Source organism: Cnephaeus nilssonii (assembly GCF_951640355.1).
Source record: "Cnephaeus nilssonii genome assembly, chromosome: 7".
NCBI classification, from domain to species: Eukaryota; Metazoa; Chordata; class Mammalia; order Chiroptera; family Vespertilionidae; genus Cnephaeus; species Cnephaeus nilssonii.
In genome coordinates, this window is record NC_137078.1 from 28,850,762 (window position 1) to 28,868,580 (window position 17,819).

The 17,819-nt window shown below is 35.2% G+C and overlaps 1 protein-coding gene across 5 annotated transcripts in view; it reads left to right on the plus strand.

Moving 5' to 3' along the window:
* The window catches only part of CDKAL1 (CDKAL1 threonylcarbamoyladenosine tRNA methylthiotransferase), a gene marked incomplete at its 5' end in the record, with an annotated part of 659,036 nt that overhangs the window by 484,498 nt on the left and 156,719 nt on the right, over positions 1-17,819 (plus strand). For all 5 annotated transcript variants that reach the window (XM_079776595.1, XM_079776597.1, XM_079776596.1 and 2 more), the window contains one exon: positions 12,443-12,623. In XM_079776595.1, the coding sequence (XP_079632721.1) occupies positions 12,443-12,623 (181 nt within the window). The remainder of the gene's footprint in view (positions 1-12,442; positions 12,624-17,819) is intronic.

A 17,819-nucleotide genomic window follows, 5' to 3' on the forward strand; every position in this document is an offset into this window, starting at 1 on the left:
CTGCCGGACAGATTGGGGCTGGAAGCGCACTTCTTGGACTTTAAAGTAAAATGCTGATACTTGTATTAGTCAACACAGGGATTGATCATTAGAAGGTGTGATTCAAGTCTATTGCCTTATTGTTCATTTATTCACTGCCCCTGTCCGTTTCCCAGTTCTCCCTTGCTCGTCACCTTCAATTCAATAGGCACCTTTACTGAGCCTCAACTAGCTGTGAGGCTGTCGCCTGTTGCTGCAGTGTAAGCATATGAATATGGCCCCACCCTAGTCCACCAGGCATTTGGGATTTACTAGGAGGCTTAAGACAAACAAATGTGAAAGGTGCCAGGCAGGACATAGGGCCATCATCAGAGGTGTAAAGGAAGAACTTGAATGAGTTGAGATGAGGAGAGGAAAATCAGGAAAATTTTCATCATAGAGGTGGGCCACAGGGGATGAATAGTGTGGATAGGCGCTAATAGATTGTGGACCATGGTTTGCTCAGGGAGGAATTATTCTGATTTGAATCATTTCAATGAGAATTCTGTGATAATGGAAAGGTTGATTTAGGGCTACGTTTTGGAGAGCATCATATGCCACTGTCTCCTCAAACTCAGCTCAGGGTGTCCTTAGGAGTACTTAACAAAACTCAATCATGGGCCTGCTTGGTTATTCTCTGAAGATAATAAATGTTTTTGGCTTTGTGTAAACAATCTCTGTTGCAACTGTCACAATTACTTAACTCCGCTCTTATAGCCAAAGCAGCATAGACACTATATAAATGAATGGGTGTGGCTGTGTTCCAATAAAATTTTATTTACTAAAAGAGGCAATGGCTGAATTTGGCCCATGAGCTATAGTTTGCCAACCCTTGATCTGGTTTTTAGCGTAAACTGAATTTAAATAACACATAAGTTCAACTAATAAGGAATAAAGAAAGTAATTGTGAATAATTCTGCGTTTTGATTTGATGGCTTCTGGGGCAGGCACGCGCATACTCGCATGCTCTTTCTGCATGTGTATTTTTTTCAGCATTATTTCTACGGTACTATACACATTACATCTTAGGAAAGCATAAGATATGAAATGTAATGCCTCTGACTGCCATTTCTTGATGATGACAACACTCCCATTAAAAGTAAAAATTGCCTAATTTCTTACTTGTAGTGGACTGGATATTAGAGGCATTATGATTGTACAACTTTATAATTATTCTTCCTGAGACCCAATGTTTTGTTACCTTCTAATTATGCTTTCCCTTTAAAGAATGCTATGATCTGGTTTGAGTCTCTAAAATTTCCATAAGTGTTTTTTTTTCCGGAGTTTAATTTTAAAAGATTAGGAAACTTGTCCAACTTTGTAGTTTTTGCCCTGTCCTGATATTCATTTAATTGGTTCTGCTAATGTGAATGCCCTTTCAAATATGAAAAAAATAAAGCAAGAAGGAAAAGTTGATTATTTCTGTAATTGGATTTTCTTTTGAATAAAATGATTTCACCCACTCTATATTTCTGACTTAAGGGATGGGGGTGGGGGACCAGTTTCTTTCATATTGTAGCAGAAGCAGACAGAAGGTATAGTCTGTTCCAAGGTATCAGAATAGCATATTCGTTTTGCTTGTAATTAATTACTGATGCTGAATATACTCTGGCCCCTGCTTTCATTCCCAAGTCTAAATTTCCACTGTGTGCAAAATAATTCCATCCAGGAAGAATTCTAATTACTTTAGTAATTATCGTCTTATCACTAAATGGAATTCAGACATTTGCTGCAGTTTATGAATGTTAGAAATGTTTCATTTCCTTTTCACCTTGAATAACAGAAAAATACACATTACTGAATCTGGCTTCATTGAACCTTATAATTCATGTTACCATAGAAACAGAAAAACTCATATAAGACTTATGTTAACAGTACCATAGATAGTAAATACCTTCACTTTAACCAGCAATATCATAAAATGATCTTAATAACAGATGTGCAAAAATTCTGTGAATTTTAATATGGTTTCTTTTAAATGTTATAACAATATTATCCAGTATGCTTACTTTTAATCTTTAAAGCAATATATTTGGTCTTATGTAAGGCTTTGTGCTTATTTCCAAATATTCGTTGTAGAATACAAGCATAGCGTTATAAGATAAAAAAACACTCTACATAGTATTTATTTAATTTTTAATAGTGATAATTCTTTTGATTTTTGCTTAAAATCAAACTATATTTTGGGTTTATAGCAGGTTTAGGAATGTAATTGGTGACACCACATTCTTTGGTAGCATCTGCTCCTGGTCGGTCCCCTCTCTTATTTTTGGCTTATTTGACAACCATTTTTCTTTTTGCATTTTAGAAATATGTTTCTCATATACTTAACCAGTTTTTACTACATATATGTAATAGTTATTTATTTTTTGTCCATTTTAAATTCTGATTTCTCAGGATATTCAGAAATTTCCAAAGCTTTAGCAAAATCATTTTATCCATATTCTTCTCTCTTTCCCTGTCCCATACATACTAATTTTTTACTTCAAAAATGTAAAATTGTACCAAATTTAAACTAAATAAGTCATCTGGATTTTTTAGCATAGTAAGAGTCATTTTATTATTTTTTAAGAGAGGGAATAATTTTAAAAAAACTAATTGCTACTAAATTTTTTTCATGAGGAGGCCTTGAAAAACTACTTTGATTATAAATATCAGTTAAAGTTAATAAGTGAATTTTATGTTAGGAAGTAGATTTTGGTTACTATTTGAAAATAATTCCTTTTAAATTTCTCTCGAAATGTCAGAAATTTGAGTTCTACTTTGAAAAAGATTATGGCTATTCATTTGTAGGAATACATCTGTATTCTTATTGTATTTAGCTTCCAAACAAATAGTGTTGGGGGGGGGTTTAAACCTATCTTTTTACCATTTATTTCCAATTTTATTATTTTATTCTAAGAAATTTTGGTCTGTGTAAATGTGATCTCATTTAGGTAGTAGAATGTGTGCACTGGTGAAGTTGATTGTTTTGATAAGTGTCCTGTTAGGAAGAAAAGCTATGTGTGGTATTTCTACCAGGTGTTATTTAATATAGGAAACTTATTATATAGAATATTGGAAAAATAAAGATTGGGAGTTGAGTTAACCAGAGAATAATAACTGCTGAAAGCAGTCACTGCCACTCGGGCTGAGGGAACAAAAAGAAGAGGTTGTGTTACTGGAATCTAGGAGCAAGGGCTGTGGTGCTGCTGCCTCAGGAACAAAGGTAACCACTTCCAGACCCAGCAGCTTCTTCCTGCTCCCGCCTTCTGATCTCCTCTCCAGGCCTCCTTTCTCAGGACCTAAGGGAAGCCACTGCCAAAGGAACCAAATGGACTTTTGGGATTCTAACCCCAGTATTTCCTGCCGTACAGAATGTATGCATGTAAGGCTAAGAAACAGCAGGAATAATACCCGTTTTCCCCCTCCTCTCAACTAATCTCATAATGGACAGAGTGGGACTCATTTTATATTACTGATTTTCTATTAGGTTAAAAATTATGAAATAGATGATACCTGACCATTTTAGATTTGCAAAAAATAAAATAAAATAAAGTAAATAAAACAAACCAAACAACCCCCAAAAACAACAAATAAAACAACAATATCATATTACTCAGCTTTCAGATTCTATTAAATCTACCCCTGCCATGATGATAATTTTTTAAAAATATATTTTTATTGATTTCAGAGAGGAAAAGAAAGGGAGAGAGAGAGACATAGAAACATCAATGATGAGAGAGAATCATTGACTGGCTGCCTCCTGTGTGGCCCACACTGGGGATCAAGCCGGCAACCCCAGGCATGTGCCCTGACTGGGAATTGAACCATGAACTCCTGGTTCATAGGTAGACACTCAACCACTGAGCCATGCCGGCTGGACCCATGATGATAATTTCACTCACATTGGTCAGATGAACTTTCTCTAATACATAGACTGTGTCAAATATTTCCTATTTTCCAAATATATATTTTTTTGCTGATTCAAAAGCACTCACAGAAATATTTCCTACTCTTACTTGGGTCACAGAAGCCTTTATAAATCAGAATGAAACAATGGTCACTTTTCCCTGAAATATATACATACCATTTTGTATGCAATTTTAGGGAGTCCACAGACTCTTAGAAAAGAAACCCTAGATTGACATAAAGAAAGGGCATTCTTGGCATTGGCATTTTGTGTGTGTGTGTGTTTCTTTAATCTGTATTCATCTCAAGCATGGTTACCTTAAATGTATAGTATAAATATATCCCACCCTCTCATGAGTTTTCATTGGGGAGTTTTCAGTGATTTTAGGTAAACAGTGAATACCACAGTTAGAGACATAAATGGATGGGTAGAGGGAGGGAGGGTTTTTCAACCCTGATCTAAATGTTTTAGTGCTTTTTCTCTTTTCAGCCTAAGATCTTCAAGAAATTTTTTCATAAAATTATGAAAATAAATTTAAAACTGCAGAAAATTGTCTTAAATGTATTTAAAAATGTCCTATTCTTTCTCCTTAAATTTATATTATTTTTCTCACTCACCTACTCTGAGAAAAACCTCCAGTAATATGACAAATTGAAAAGATACAGAAATCTTAGTGGGGACGCATTCAATCTTTCACTAATAAGTGTGACAATAGCTGTAGACCCTTTATCAGGTTGAGGTAGTTTCCTCCTATTCCTTGTTTCCTGAGAGTTTTTATCATGAATGGGCATTGGATTTGTCAATCTAGCAATCTATTAAGAGTACTTTGTTCTTTCAATATGGTTTATTGCATTAATCGATATTTGTATATCAAACCAACCTTGTGTTCCTGTGATTAAAAACTTGGTTGAGATGTGCAATCCTCTTTATACTGAGTGGCCAGATTATTATGATCTCTGAACGCATAATAATCTGGCCACTCAGTGTATATCCTATATAATAAAAGGCTAATATGCAAATTTTCCCCTCGACCAGGAGTTCGACCACCAGGCAGGCTGGCCAAATGCCCATGTCCCCTCCCCCTGGCCAGGCTGGCCAGACCCCACCCATGCACGAATTCATGCACCGGGCCTCTAATATATATATGATATACACTGAGTGGCCAGATTATTATGCGTTCAGAGATCATAATAATCTGGCCACTCAGTGTATATGTTTCTGGGTTCAGTTTGCTAATATTTTGTTAAGAAATTTTGTCTCTGTGTTCATGAGGGATATTAGTCTAGCATTTATTTCTAATCTCTTTCTCTTGTTTTCATATAAGCTACTGTTGGACTCATAAAATTAGTCCTCATCTTCTTTGAAATGGTTTCTGTAGAACTAGTTTTATTCTTTTTTAAATGTTTCATAGAATTCACTAGGGAAGCCATCTGGGCCTGGGTTGTTCTGTGTTGTTTTCTCTTGTTGGCAATATTTTTTAATTACAAATTCAATTTTTGTAATAGATAAACAACTAATCAAATTTTCTATTTCTTCTTGAGTCACTTTTTATAATTTGTGTCTTTCAGATAATTTGCCCATTACGCTTAGTATCTCTTTGGACATATAACCTATATATATTAAAGCCTAAGTGACTGCTATGACTGGTTGACCGAATGACCGGTCCACCAGTCACTATGACGATGCACTGGCCACTAGGGGTCAGACGCTCAATGTAGGAGCTGCCCCCTGGTGGTCAGTGCACTCCCACAGCCAAGCTCCCATGGCCGGCCAACTTCCCACGGTCCCTCCCCTTAGTCAGCCGGTCCCAATCGGCCCCAATCAGTCTTGATCACCAGCCAGGCCAAGGGACCCCCACCCGTGCACGAATTCATGCACCGGGCCTCTAGTTGGAGTATAAAATCCTATTAGTTTCAGGTGTTCATCATAGTGATTCAATATTTATATATATTATGAAATGATCCCCACAATAAATTTAATTACAATCTGTCACCTTACAAAGTTAATACAGTGTTATTAATTATATTCCCTCTGTTGTACATCAGTGATGGGCAACCTTTTGAGCTTGGTGTATCAGACTTTGCCAAAAAACTGAGCATAACTCGGGTAGTGCGTCACTTTGAGGAAAAAACATTATTTCGTAAATGTTTCATCCTTAGGAGCAGCAAATGTTTCATCCTCGGCATGCAGCCACCTCAGTGGCCGCGTGTCATCAGAAATGGCTACACGTGTCAGTGCTGACACACGTGTCATAGGTTCGCCATCACTGGTACATTATAACTCTATGACTTATTTTGTAACTGGACGTTTATATCTCTTAATCCTCTTCACCTATTTTACCCACCCTCTAACCTCTCTCCACTCTGATAACCACCAGTTTGTTTCTTGTATCTATGAATCTGTTTCTGTTTTGTTTTGTATGTTTACTTTTTGATTCTACTTATAAGTGAAATCATACCACATTAGTCTTTCTGTAACTTAATTCACTTAGCATAATACCCTCTAGGTGTATCCATGTTGTTTCAAATGGCAGGATTTTCTTCTTTTTAATGGCTGAATAATATTCCACTGAACGTATTGTGTGAGAAAAAGAAAACATTTTTCTATCCTTGAAGGTTTTATCAGCTCGTCTAATAAATTAAATCTACATGAGACAGATTAACAAGAGAGAATAACCAAATTTCATTTCATATGTATGTATGGGAACCTCACATAATAAGAAAGTCGAGATGCCACATACAAGAGAGGTTCAGATACAGTAAAGTAAGTTAAAATGAGGTATGTATGGCATTCTGAGCTAAGGATGAGGTAAGGCACCTTGGGAATTCAGGGAGGAGGAAGATTGTTTTAGGATGATAAGGGGAGCAAATATTTAGTAATTAGTAGTTTGCCCTGCCCTCTAGATAAGTCAAAAAAGGTTATCTCTGATAATCTCTTATTATGAACAAGACCTCTAATTTAAATTCTTCTGAGTAATTAAAGAGGGGCAGAAGTTTCTCTTGAGCGAACAGGGTCTCAGTTGCCTTTAGCTTAAAATAATCTACGTTCCACAAAGGCACATCTATGGGTGACTATAGATGTGCAATATATGCCACATCATCTTTATCCACTCGTCTATTGATGGACACTTAGGTTGCTTCCATATATTTACTTTTGTAAATAAAACTGCAATGAATATTGGGGTTCATATAGCTCTTCAAATTAGTGTTTTTGTTTTCTTTGGATAAATACCCAGAAGTAGAATTGAAGGATTTTATGGTAGTTCCGTTTTTTATTTTTTAAGTAATCTCCATAATGTTTTCCACAATGGCGGCAAATTAAAGATGATATGAATAAATGGATAGATAGATAATTTTCATGAATTGAAAGAAGTAATATTGTTAAAATGTCCATAATCCCCAATGCAATCTACAGATTCAATGCAGTCCCCATCCAAATACCAATGACTTGTTTCATAGAACTAGAACAAATAATCGTAAATTTTCTCTGGTCAAAGTAGTCTTGAGAAAGAGCAAAAGTGGAGGATCATGCTCCCTGATTTCAAACTATACTACAAAGCTATAGTATTCAAACAATATGGTACTAGAAAGAAAATGGACACATAGATCAATGGAATGGAATAGAGAGCTCCAAAATACTAGTAAACCCACATATATATGGTCGATTAATCTTAGTATACTTTTAGTGTTGATCCTGACTATAGTGCTGTCTCCTTCATGCCTGAAGTTGGTCATTTGTGTCTTCTTTTTCTTCTCAGTCTAACTAGTAGTTTAGTAATTTTGTTGTTTTATAAAGAGGCACCTTTACTTGTTCTCTATTTTCTATTTCATTGGGTTTTTGTATCTTAGTTATTTCCTTTCTTTGTCCTACTTTGCTCTTTTTTTAAAACTTCTTGAGATGGAAGCTTAGATTATTGTCTTTAACTCTTTCTAACACAGACATTTAAACCTATAAATTTCTCTCTAAGCATTGCTTCAGCTGTATCCCATATATTTAGATATATTGATTTCTGTTCTGTTGAAGATATTTCCCCCCTGCCTCCATCTAGTTTGCTTTTCCTGAAAGTATTGAGTAATTGTCTTGGAATTAATATCCATAGGACTAAAATATATTTTTCAACCATGTGTTTAGTTTATGCCTAATAATTTTAATAGGTCTGATTCTTTTTCTAAGGTAATAGAATATATGTTATTTTTAGTTTTTTCATGTGTGGAATTTGAGGCTAATAATTTTTTTATCTAAGAAATGAACTAGAATCAACCTTTTTCCTATTTTTGCCAGTGTAACACCAAATTACAAGTGAAAATCTTGAGACAAATTAAAGTACTAAATTTTAATAGTATTTCAAGTATAGTATGGGATATATGAAGTTTTACTCAAGGTAAATAAGTCTTAAAATATTGGGGCTTTTAAAAATCCTAGCGTAGGGCCAGCAAATAGGTAATACTCTCCTCACATGTCCTGATAGATTCTTAACTGATCATACATAGCACCGCTTCTGCCAAGGCAGATATATAATTTGAATCTTTTTCATTAATTCAATTTCCAAGTAATTTAATGAACCCATTTTTCCAGTAAATAGCTTGTGTAAGTCAGAAACAATAATGGGTCAAAATGTCTCTGTTTTTAATATAATTAAACATTTCTATATTCTTCTTTCAGAATTATTCTCTAATACTACTATGAAAATATAGATATAGAAGGTCTTTTAAATTTTAAAAACACATAATACCTCATAATTATATTCATTAGACTCACTGTTTTAATAAATTCATGGAAATGAATTTTAATATTTTTAATATTTTGAAAATTCAAAGCTTCTCAAAAACAGCATTTAGTCATAATTAGCATAATAAGTATTTGGATTAATATTGTATTTTACACCTCATATAATTTTCTCTTAGCCACTTAAATCGTATGTAATTTAGAACTTGGTTCACTTCAAAATTTGATTTTCTCATATATGAAAAGAATTATTTACTGAGCAAATTAACACTGTAATTATGAGAAGCTTTTTGTTGTTGGTTCAGTTAAGGAACTGAATTATTTTTAAGAACATACATAGCATCATTTGCAGATATAAAATTAATGTATAGATGAGCCTCATCAAATATTAAAATGCAGTCTCTACTTTGAAAACATTTTATAGGCAATCAGTTTATATTCTTACAAACTTTGAAACCAGTTAAACTACTTTTAGTTTTAAGTTCTGACTAACATAGGTCTTTCACTAATTCATAGTGGCCTGCTCCCTCCCCTGTTATCAGTCAACTTGTTGTGTAGATTATCAAATATATCCACGCATTGGATATTTCCTTCCTTAACATTTATGATGACTAGTGCAAAGGTTTGTCTTTCCTTTTTCACTGTGGGCCTTGAAGCCAAAGTAAGCAGGTGTTGCATAATACTGAGCTCAACTATCCTGGATCAAGAAGGATTGGGGGGTGGGGAGAAATCAGTAAGGTACTTTCCTGTGGGAATACCCCATAGTCTAGTGCCAAGTTCATTCTAATTCACAGCCTAGGACAATAAGGAATTGTCTTTGTTTCTGCAGTATTTCACAGACAGTTTCTAAGATTTTTTTTTTTTAATTTCCTAAGAGAGATAGACTCTTCTCTGTCATTTCTAATGTGATCCATTACCATTACTTTTACCTTTGTTCAGGAGTAGTTATAAGTGTAAAAATTAGCTAATTGAAGCAATGGTCATAATTTTTCTATTCCACATGCTTTAATAAGTATAGAAAATGGTCTTATTATCTGTAGCTTACTGTAAAAGCATGTTTTTATGATTTTCCAACATAATTTTAATAATCACCCTTAATGATGAAAATGTGTTTTTATATTACAATAAAAATAAAAATTGTTTTTTAATATACTATTTTATTTTTCTATATGCATATTGTCTCTTTTTCTATTTATCATCACAAAGAAAAGTTCCTGTCTTTGTAATTTATCTTATTGATTAAAGTTCAGCCAAATTAATAGCTAAATGAGACTAAGTAGGAATCAAGAAAATATTTTTTAAAATAAATTTATCATTCTTCTTTCACACATGCTTTAAAGGATTATACAAACTAGTTATGGAAAGCTGTTATTTTAATGAAGCTGCTTGTATTAGGCATCCAGTAATTTGATTTTTTTCCCTTGTAACATCATTTTGTTCTCACTTATGCCCCCAAATATTTAATATATCTTGTTGAGATAAACTGTCCTATTCATTCTTATAGAACTGCATTTAGGTGGTAGAACAATCTTTATAGCTAGGTATTCTGTGATTTGAAATTTTTCCTGTTGCTCCATTGATTCTATTTTGAATACTGTTAATGTTATTTTGTTGTTCTTATGCTGTTAATATACAATAAACTATTGTAGCATACTTGAGAAACTCAATAGAGGAATGATTTTTAAGATGCTAACATTGGACCTATCAAAAGCAAAAGCAGCTTGCTTACCTAACCACTCTGTAATGGAAAGTTTTATTGATTTACTTTTAAATAATAAAGGATAACAAAAATTAATTGTTTATTGATGGAAAGCCTTAACTATGAATGAGAGGGACCAAAATAAAAAATAAAAAACCTGGAGGAAATAGACATAGTTGCATTGAGCAGAGGGAAAACTAAAAAAAAATGTGGGTGTCCGCAGAAATAAGAAAATATGTTGCATCTCTAAAATGAAATCACTATGCTTTGAAAAGAAAACTTGGAGAAGGGGAGAAATTTAAAATAAGATATTCAATTAAATTTTTTTCATTAGAAGAATTGGAAGATAAAATCAACTAAATCTTCCAGAAATTGGAATAAAAGGACAAAGATTGAAAATGGCAGTGGAAAAGCTTAGGAAAAAAGCTCAATTCACCAATTTCAACATTTGAAGGGGAGAGGCATCCCAGAGACAGAAAAAATGACTTTAGCCCAGCCAGTATTGCTCAGTGGTTGAGTGTCAACCTATGAACCAGGAGGTCAATGCCCTGTCAGGTCACATGCCCAGGTTGCAGGCTCTATCCCCAGGAGGGGTCATGAAGTAGGCAGCCGATGAATTATTCTCTCTCATCATTGATGTTTCTATCTCTCTTTCCCTCTCCCTTACTCTCTGAAATCAACAAAAATATATTTTTTTAAAAAAGAAAGAAGTGATTTTAAAAAGAACATAGACCTAAAGAACATGACTGTCTAGATTGTATCCCGTACAAAAATTTAAATATCTAACACAAGGCCTATTATAAAATTTAAAATCATTAAGAATGAATTTAATATCCTAAAAGCTTTCAAAAAGAGAGTGGGGCACATATGAAGAAGTGTGCCTCAGAGTAAATCTGTACACCTTATTAACCTTGTCAGCTTAAAAAAAAAATTGGGGGGGGGGAACATTATGAAATTCGGGTGGCTAATATTTTTCATTTTGGAGTGCTATGTATAGCCACAATCAGTCATAGATTGAGAGTTCAGACATCCTAGGACAATAACAAGATTTTGCTAGCTCTCTTTTTTAATGACACTTCTGAAAGAATGCTCCTGCAAAATTAAGGAGAATAGAATAATCAAGAATTAAGAGAACATGGGATCCAGGAAAAAAACAGGATTGAAAAAAGGAGACCAAGGAATAACATTCAAGTATTACATCTGCTTTATTATGAATGCAACACACACTTGAAGAAAGTAAGAGTGGCATTTCTAGAGGGGATGGGAGGGAGGGTGGAATGGAACTAGTCAATTATATAATACTAGAGGCCTGATGCACAAAATTCCTGCAAGAGTAGGCCTTCGCAGCCCTAGCTGCCTTGGGCCAAGGCAGCAGCCCCAGTGACTGCCTCTGCCCTCACCGCCCCCGCTTCATCTGGAAGGTCATCCGGACGGTTGTTCCACTGTTCAGCCGTTCGGTCAATTTGCATATTATGCTTTCATTATTATAGATATTGAATGTTTAGAAAATAGTTTTGGTTTTTGATAGACTTGATGGAATTTCTGGAAACATTAGCATAGATACATAGAATATTTAGAATATTGAGAAAAAATTTTAAAAAGAGACAACTATTAACTTTATGAAAAATTCAATATTGTGATAAAAGAAACTTCGTGATAGTATACCAGTTGGCTCTGCAATGAACAATATCTTTGCAGTTATACCAATGAAAATACTATTAATTTTACCCAAAATTGTGCATGATTGTATAGTGAAGCGAAGGATAGAATAGTTTAAAGAGCTAAATCCTCATTTACCTTAATAGAGAAGTCAGTAAATACTACATTTAAATAAGTAAATCTAGCAATAGTAGGATAAGTACCTTAAAATAGAAAAGAACAAAGAAACATCTTAAAAAATTAAAAATGGGTATCTCTTGCAGATGACAGTGGTCCACTGTTTTTTATAAATTCTTAGTATTTAGGGCTCTTTAAAAGTATTTGCAAATATCTCTTTCCTGAAATTAAAATTTAATTCTAAAAGGAACAATGGTATTTAAAATATCAGGGAAGTAGAATAATTATAGATTGCAATAGAGTTTTTACATTTTTGTCTCATTATTTTTTAGAGTTCCTGGAATAACTATTGCTACAGATATTATCTGTGGTTTTCCTGGAGAAACAGATCAAGATTTTCAAGAAACAGTGGAACTTGTTGAAGAGTACAAATTTCCAAGCCTCTTCATTAACCAGTTTTACCCAAGACCAGGAACTCCTGCTGCAAAAATGGAACAAGTTCCAGCACAAGTGGTAAGATCGTTTTGTGTAAGGTATTGTATTTAGCCAATAGCTATAAAAATGCATCTGTGTTGCCTATCTTAGCACACTTGGCTTACATTATAAAAGATGGGGAGTTTTTCAGTTGGAGTCAGGGTGGGGACCTTAGATAAATTAAATGACCTTAGGCAACTAAAGTGTCACCTCTTTTTCTTTTGAAGAATAAGGTTTAGGTGACACTGGGGAGGAACATTTTAACTATTAGTATTTGCCTATGTTTATAAAATAAATTATTGGTTCAAAACCAGGCAACATTTAAATATCTGTGAGCAAAGAAGGCATCATATTTACACTACTGTTTAAGAGACCCTTTCATAATTTGCTTATGGTTTTCCTGTGTTTTCCATTGTATAAATTTGATGCTTACTATCTATCTATCTATCTATCTAATTATCTATCTATCTATCTACCTATCTATCTCAGGTATGTGTAGATTTTGCAATAAACAATATAGTTTTATTCTTACATGATCATAGATATAGTACAGTAAGATGACTTAAAATAAATGTGAAAAAGTTTGAGATCCAGTAAAGGCAAACTGTTTCCCAGAATGGCCCAGAAATTAATAGTCTCAAACAAATATTTAGCTTCTATGTTCTATAGCTGAACATGGAAAAACATAGAGCCTTAAGAGGAAGTAGAATTTTTTTAACTGAAAATTTTCTACTTTGTTTCTAATAACTAAAATATATTGTGCCCTGCCATTAATTTTCTTCAAATGCTTTCATGAATAAATACTAAAAAGTATAACCCAAAGCTTATTGTTTATATGTATATATATATATGTATATATGTGTGTGTGTGTACGTGTGCGTGTGTCTTTTTTCTCCCAGTAAAACTGAAGTCAATATCATTCTTTCTTTTCTCAAACTTTTCTTCATTTTTATTTTACAAGTTTCCTTGTATACAAGGATAAAAAATATAGGGTTTCCCAAAAAATGTATACATACTTTGAATAATTATACAGTCAGTGTTTATTAACATGCAGTTCATTTTCAAAATTTAAAAGAATCTACAGAAATGAATAATTTTTTTTTTTGTCAACATCTGTTTTCAAACTGATGACTGTTCTGGCCCAGTCACTGCTGATAATGTGAAGCAATGGAATCGCAAACATCAAGAATCATTTAGTTCAGTATTTGTGTGCCCTCAATTTGTCAACTGTTGCCAGTTTTGTACCATAAACTCTATCTTTTATGTATTCCTATAAAAAAGTTTAGTGAATAAATTTTCTTTGTTCAAAGCTTAGTCTGGTTTTACCCATTATTTCAAATAAATTAAATCTGAAAAGCAATGAAACTTAAGTGAGTTGTCAGCTATTAAAGTGTGTACCAGTATACATTTTTAGGGACACCCTGTATTTTTGCAAGTAGCTGTCGTTCTTCCATTTTCATGGCTATATAGTATTCCGTTGCATATAAATCCCAATTTATTCATCCTATTGCTGATCATAATCTGAATCTCCAGTGACTTGTGTATACATCGAAGTTTGTGAAGTACTGTTCTAGTTCACTAATCCCTTGGTCATCTGTTTTTAATCTGCTGTCAAACTATCTATAAAATTTCTAATTTTAGTTTATTTTTAACTTCTATAATTATAACTTGATTCTTATTCATAGGTTTGAGGTTTCTAATGAAATCCCCATATTTTCTTTCGTATTTTTTAATATATTACTTAGTTATCTTAAAGTCCATTCTGAATTCTCTAGTATGTAGGCCTTGTCTTTTTTGTTTGTTTGTTTTTTTCCTTAACTTTGACCAGTTGTCTTCCCTTTCTATGCATCTGATTATTTTTAGTAAATGATGAGCATTGTTCATTTTTTTAAAAAACATTATAGGGCCCTGGCCAGTGTGGCTCAGTTGGTTGGAGGGTCACCCCATACACCAAAAGGTTGTGGGTTTCGTTCCTGGTTTGGATATCCAGGTTTAGGTTTGATTCCTGATCCAGGTCAGCTCAGGGTGAGTTAGATAGGCAACCGATTGATGTTACACTCTCCTTCTCTCTCTCTCTCTCTCTCTCTCTCTCTCTCTCTCTCTCTCTCTCTCTCCTACCTAATAAAAGGGTAATATGCAAATAACCATCACTCCGCTACGCCCACGATTGGGCCGGTGGGAGGCTGGGGGGCGGGACTCGGGGTGGCCTATCCAGCCGTTGAGAGGCACGGGGGGAGGGGGGGCGGGACTCGCGAGTCCTACCCCCTGCGCCTCTCAACAGCCAGATTGGCCGCCACTGAGGGGGGACCAATGGGGCCGGTGGGAGGTGCGGTGGGAGCGGTGGCAGCGCCTGGTCCCGCCCCTCAGCGTTCGCGGGTCGGAGCTGCGGCAGCGCCCGGGTCCCTCTGATGGTCTTAGGCTCTACAGCAGCAGTTCTCACCACTAGCAAGGTCACCTAAGACCATCGGAAAACACAGATATTTACATTACGATTCATAACAGTAGCAAAATTACAGTTATGAAGTAGCAACGAAAATAATTTTATGGTTGGGGGTCACCACAACATGAGGAACTGGATTAAAGGGTCACAGCATTAGAAAGGTTGAGAATCACTGCTCTAAGGTAAAGACTGATTAATTTGTCTGAGATTGATGTTTGGAACTGTTTCTCAGTCTGTCTCAGGATTGGTTTATTTCTGGTTTGCCTTACCTTATTAATGTAGCCTGTGGTATGCTGGTGTTTAAAACTGACTCTCAGTAGGAAGTATTCCAAATTGTAGCATTTGCCAATTTCCATGGTGTAAACACTTCCACTGTATCAGTTTCAAACTACCAATGTGCCATCACTGGACACAGAACTGGGAAGAGATGCACACAGTCAGGTGGCAAAAGCCTGATCCCACATACCACTGAGTGGAGCTCTTCTGTAGTTGGAACCAGGGCCTTTCTTTATGGTGTGTCTTCAACACTAATTTTTGTCTCCCGGGCTCATAAGAATGCGTAAGCCCCTGCATAGTTTTCCAGCCTCTTAGCTTTTGCGTGGCTACTTAGCCTCCCAGCAACTACTTACAAATTAATGAGTTCCTGGAAGAGAAGAGTGGCTCCAAGTGTTGAGGTAATGGATCTTGGTCCCTCGGGTCATCACTGCCTTCGTGATTTTTGATGTTCAAATAGTACATATTATAAATTTTATTCACGTTTTCTTATTGTTTTTGGCAAGATTTTGATCTGATTATCAGCTAGTTTGCCTTGGCCAGAAGTAGAGCAGAGCTCATCTCCTGGAATCAGCTGCAGATGCTTTGTTGTTATTCTAGTCTTTTATCTTGTAAACATAGCCCTTAGCATCTTCCTTACATGTTTAGACTTTAGACACCCAGTCCTGGCATAGTAGAACCTTTTTTATTTCCTTTTTTTTTTAGATTTTAGATTTTAGAGCTATGTTAGGTTGACAACAAAACTGAGCAGGAAGTACATAGAGTTTCCATATATTCCCTACTCACACACACGTTCAGTCTCCCCGGTATCATCCCACATCAGAGTGGTCCATTTGTTACATTAATGAACCTACACTGACACATCATTATCACCCAAAGCCCATAATTTACATTAATTTCACTTTTGGTGTTGCACATTCTATAGGTTTGGACAAATGTGTAATGACTCTACCCACTATTATAGTACCATATAGAATACCTTCACTGCTCTAAAAGCCCTCTGTGTTCCACCTGTTCATCCCTCCCTCTTCCATAACACCTGGAAACCACTGATGTTTTTACTGTCTCTATAGTCTTGCCTTTTCCAGAGTATCATACATTTGGAATCATACAGTATATATTCTTTTCATACTGGCTTATTTCACTTAGTAATATGCATTTGAGTAATATTCCTCATGTCTTTACATGGCTTGATACTTCATTTCATTTTAAAACAACACAAATGTATTGTCTCATAGTTTTTGAGACTGGAATTCCAAAGGCAGTCCCCTGCTCCCTCTGCACCATGAACCGGAATCCTTCCTTGCCTCTTCCAACCTGTGTGGTTTGCTGGTAATCTTTGTCTTTCGCTTGCAGCTGCATAATTCCAATCTCTGCCTTCATTGTCACAGGGTGTCCCTATGTTTCTCTGTCTTCACATGGCTGTCTTCTTGTAAGAACCCCAGTCATATGAGATTAGGGACCCACCCTAATCCTCATCTTAACTTGTTGCATCTGCAGTGACCCTGTTTCCAAATAAGGTCACATTCTGAGATATGAGAGTTAAGATTTCAACATATTTCTTTTTGGGGAGATACAATTCAATCCATAGTACTCTCTCATTTCTGTAATTAGGCTCAAGGTAAAAACTGTAGCCTGGAATAATTTTACATTTGTAATATCTTGAATCTTAAATAAACACAAAAGCATTAATAATAAACTATAGAGATCTGCCATGAAAGGGGATATGTGATATGCATTTAGTCTTCTTTGTTCTCCTAAATTTATAAAAAATTAATACTGGTCTAACTGTCTCAGGTAGATTATGAAGCTGCTTAGCAACTAGACTTCACTAAAATAAAGCATTGCAACAAAATGGGTAGCAATTCTTTCTTATCTAATATTAGAAGCCCGATGCACGAAGATTCGTGCAAGAATGGGCCTTCCTTCCCCTGGCTGCCGGCACCGCCTTTGCTCTGGCCGGAGCAGCCTTCCCGCCTTCCCATGCTGCCCAGAGGCCCGGAGCAGCTGGGGCAGTGCAGAACGTCTGCATCATCACCATGGCAACGACGCAAGCGTCCTGCCCCCCACCACTCGGCACCTGTGTATGCAAATTAACCTGCCATCTTTGTTGGGTTAATTTGCATACTCACTCCTGATTGGCTGGTTGGTGTCGCGAAGGTATGGTCAATTTGCATCTTTCTCTTTTATTAGTGTAGAAGATATTTCCCAGTTCCTTGCCCAACAAAATCAACAATGAAAGTAGAATCTAACCCATTATTGGAAGAAGAGCACAATACCATTTGCTTTTAAACAACAGCCTTTTATTCTGGCTTTCGAATGCCTCTTAGTGGAAATATATTGTTTCCTTAGATATATTTTATTTCTACTAAAATCAAGCCCCTCCCCCCCAAAAAAAATTTGTCCCATATGAATGACATGAAATAATTTCAGTACACATTTCCCTTTTTTTATAACTACTTTTACATAAATACTAGTATTAATATAAATAAATTTCAGTATATTTAATGTTTTATAGTAGA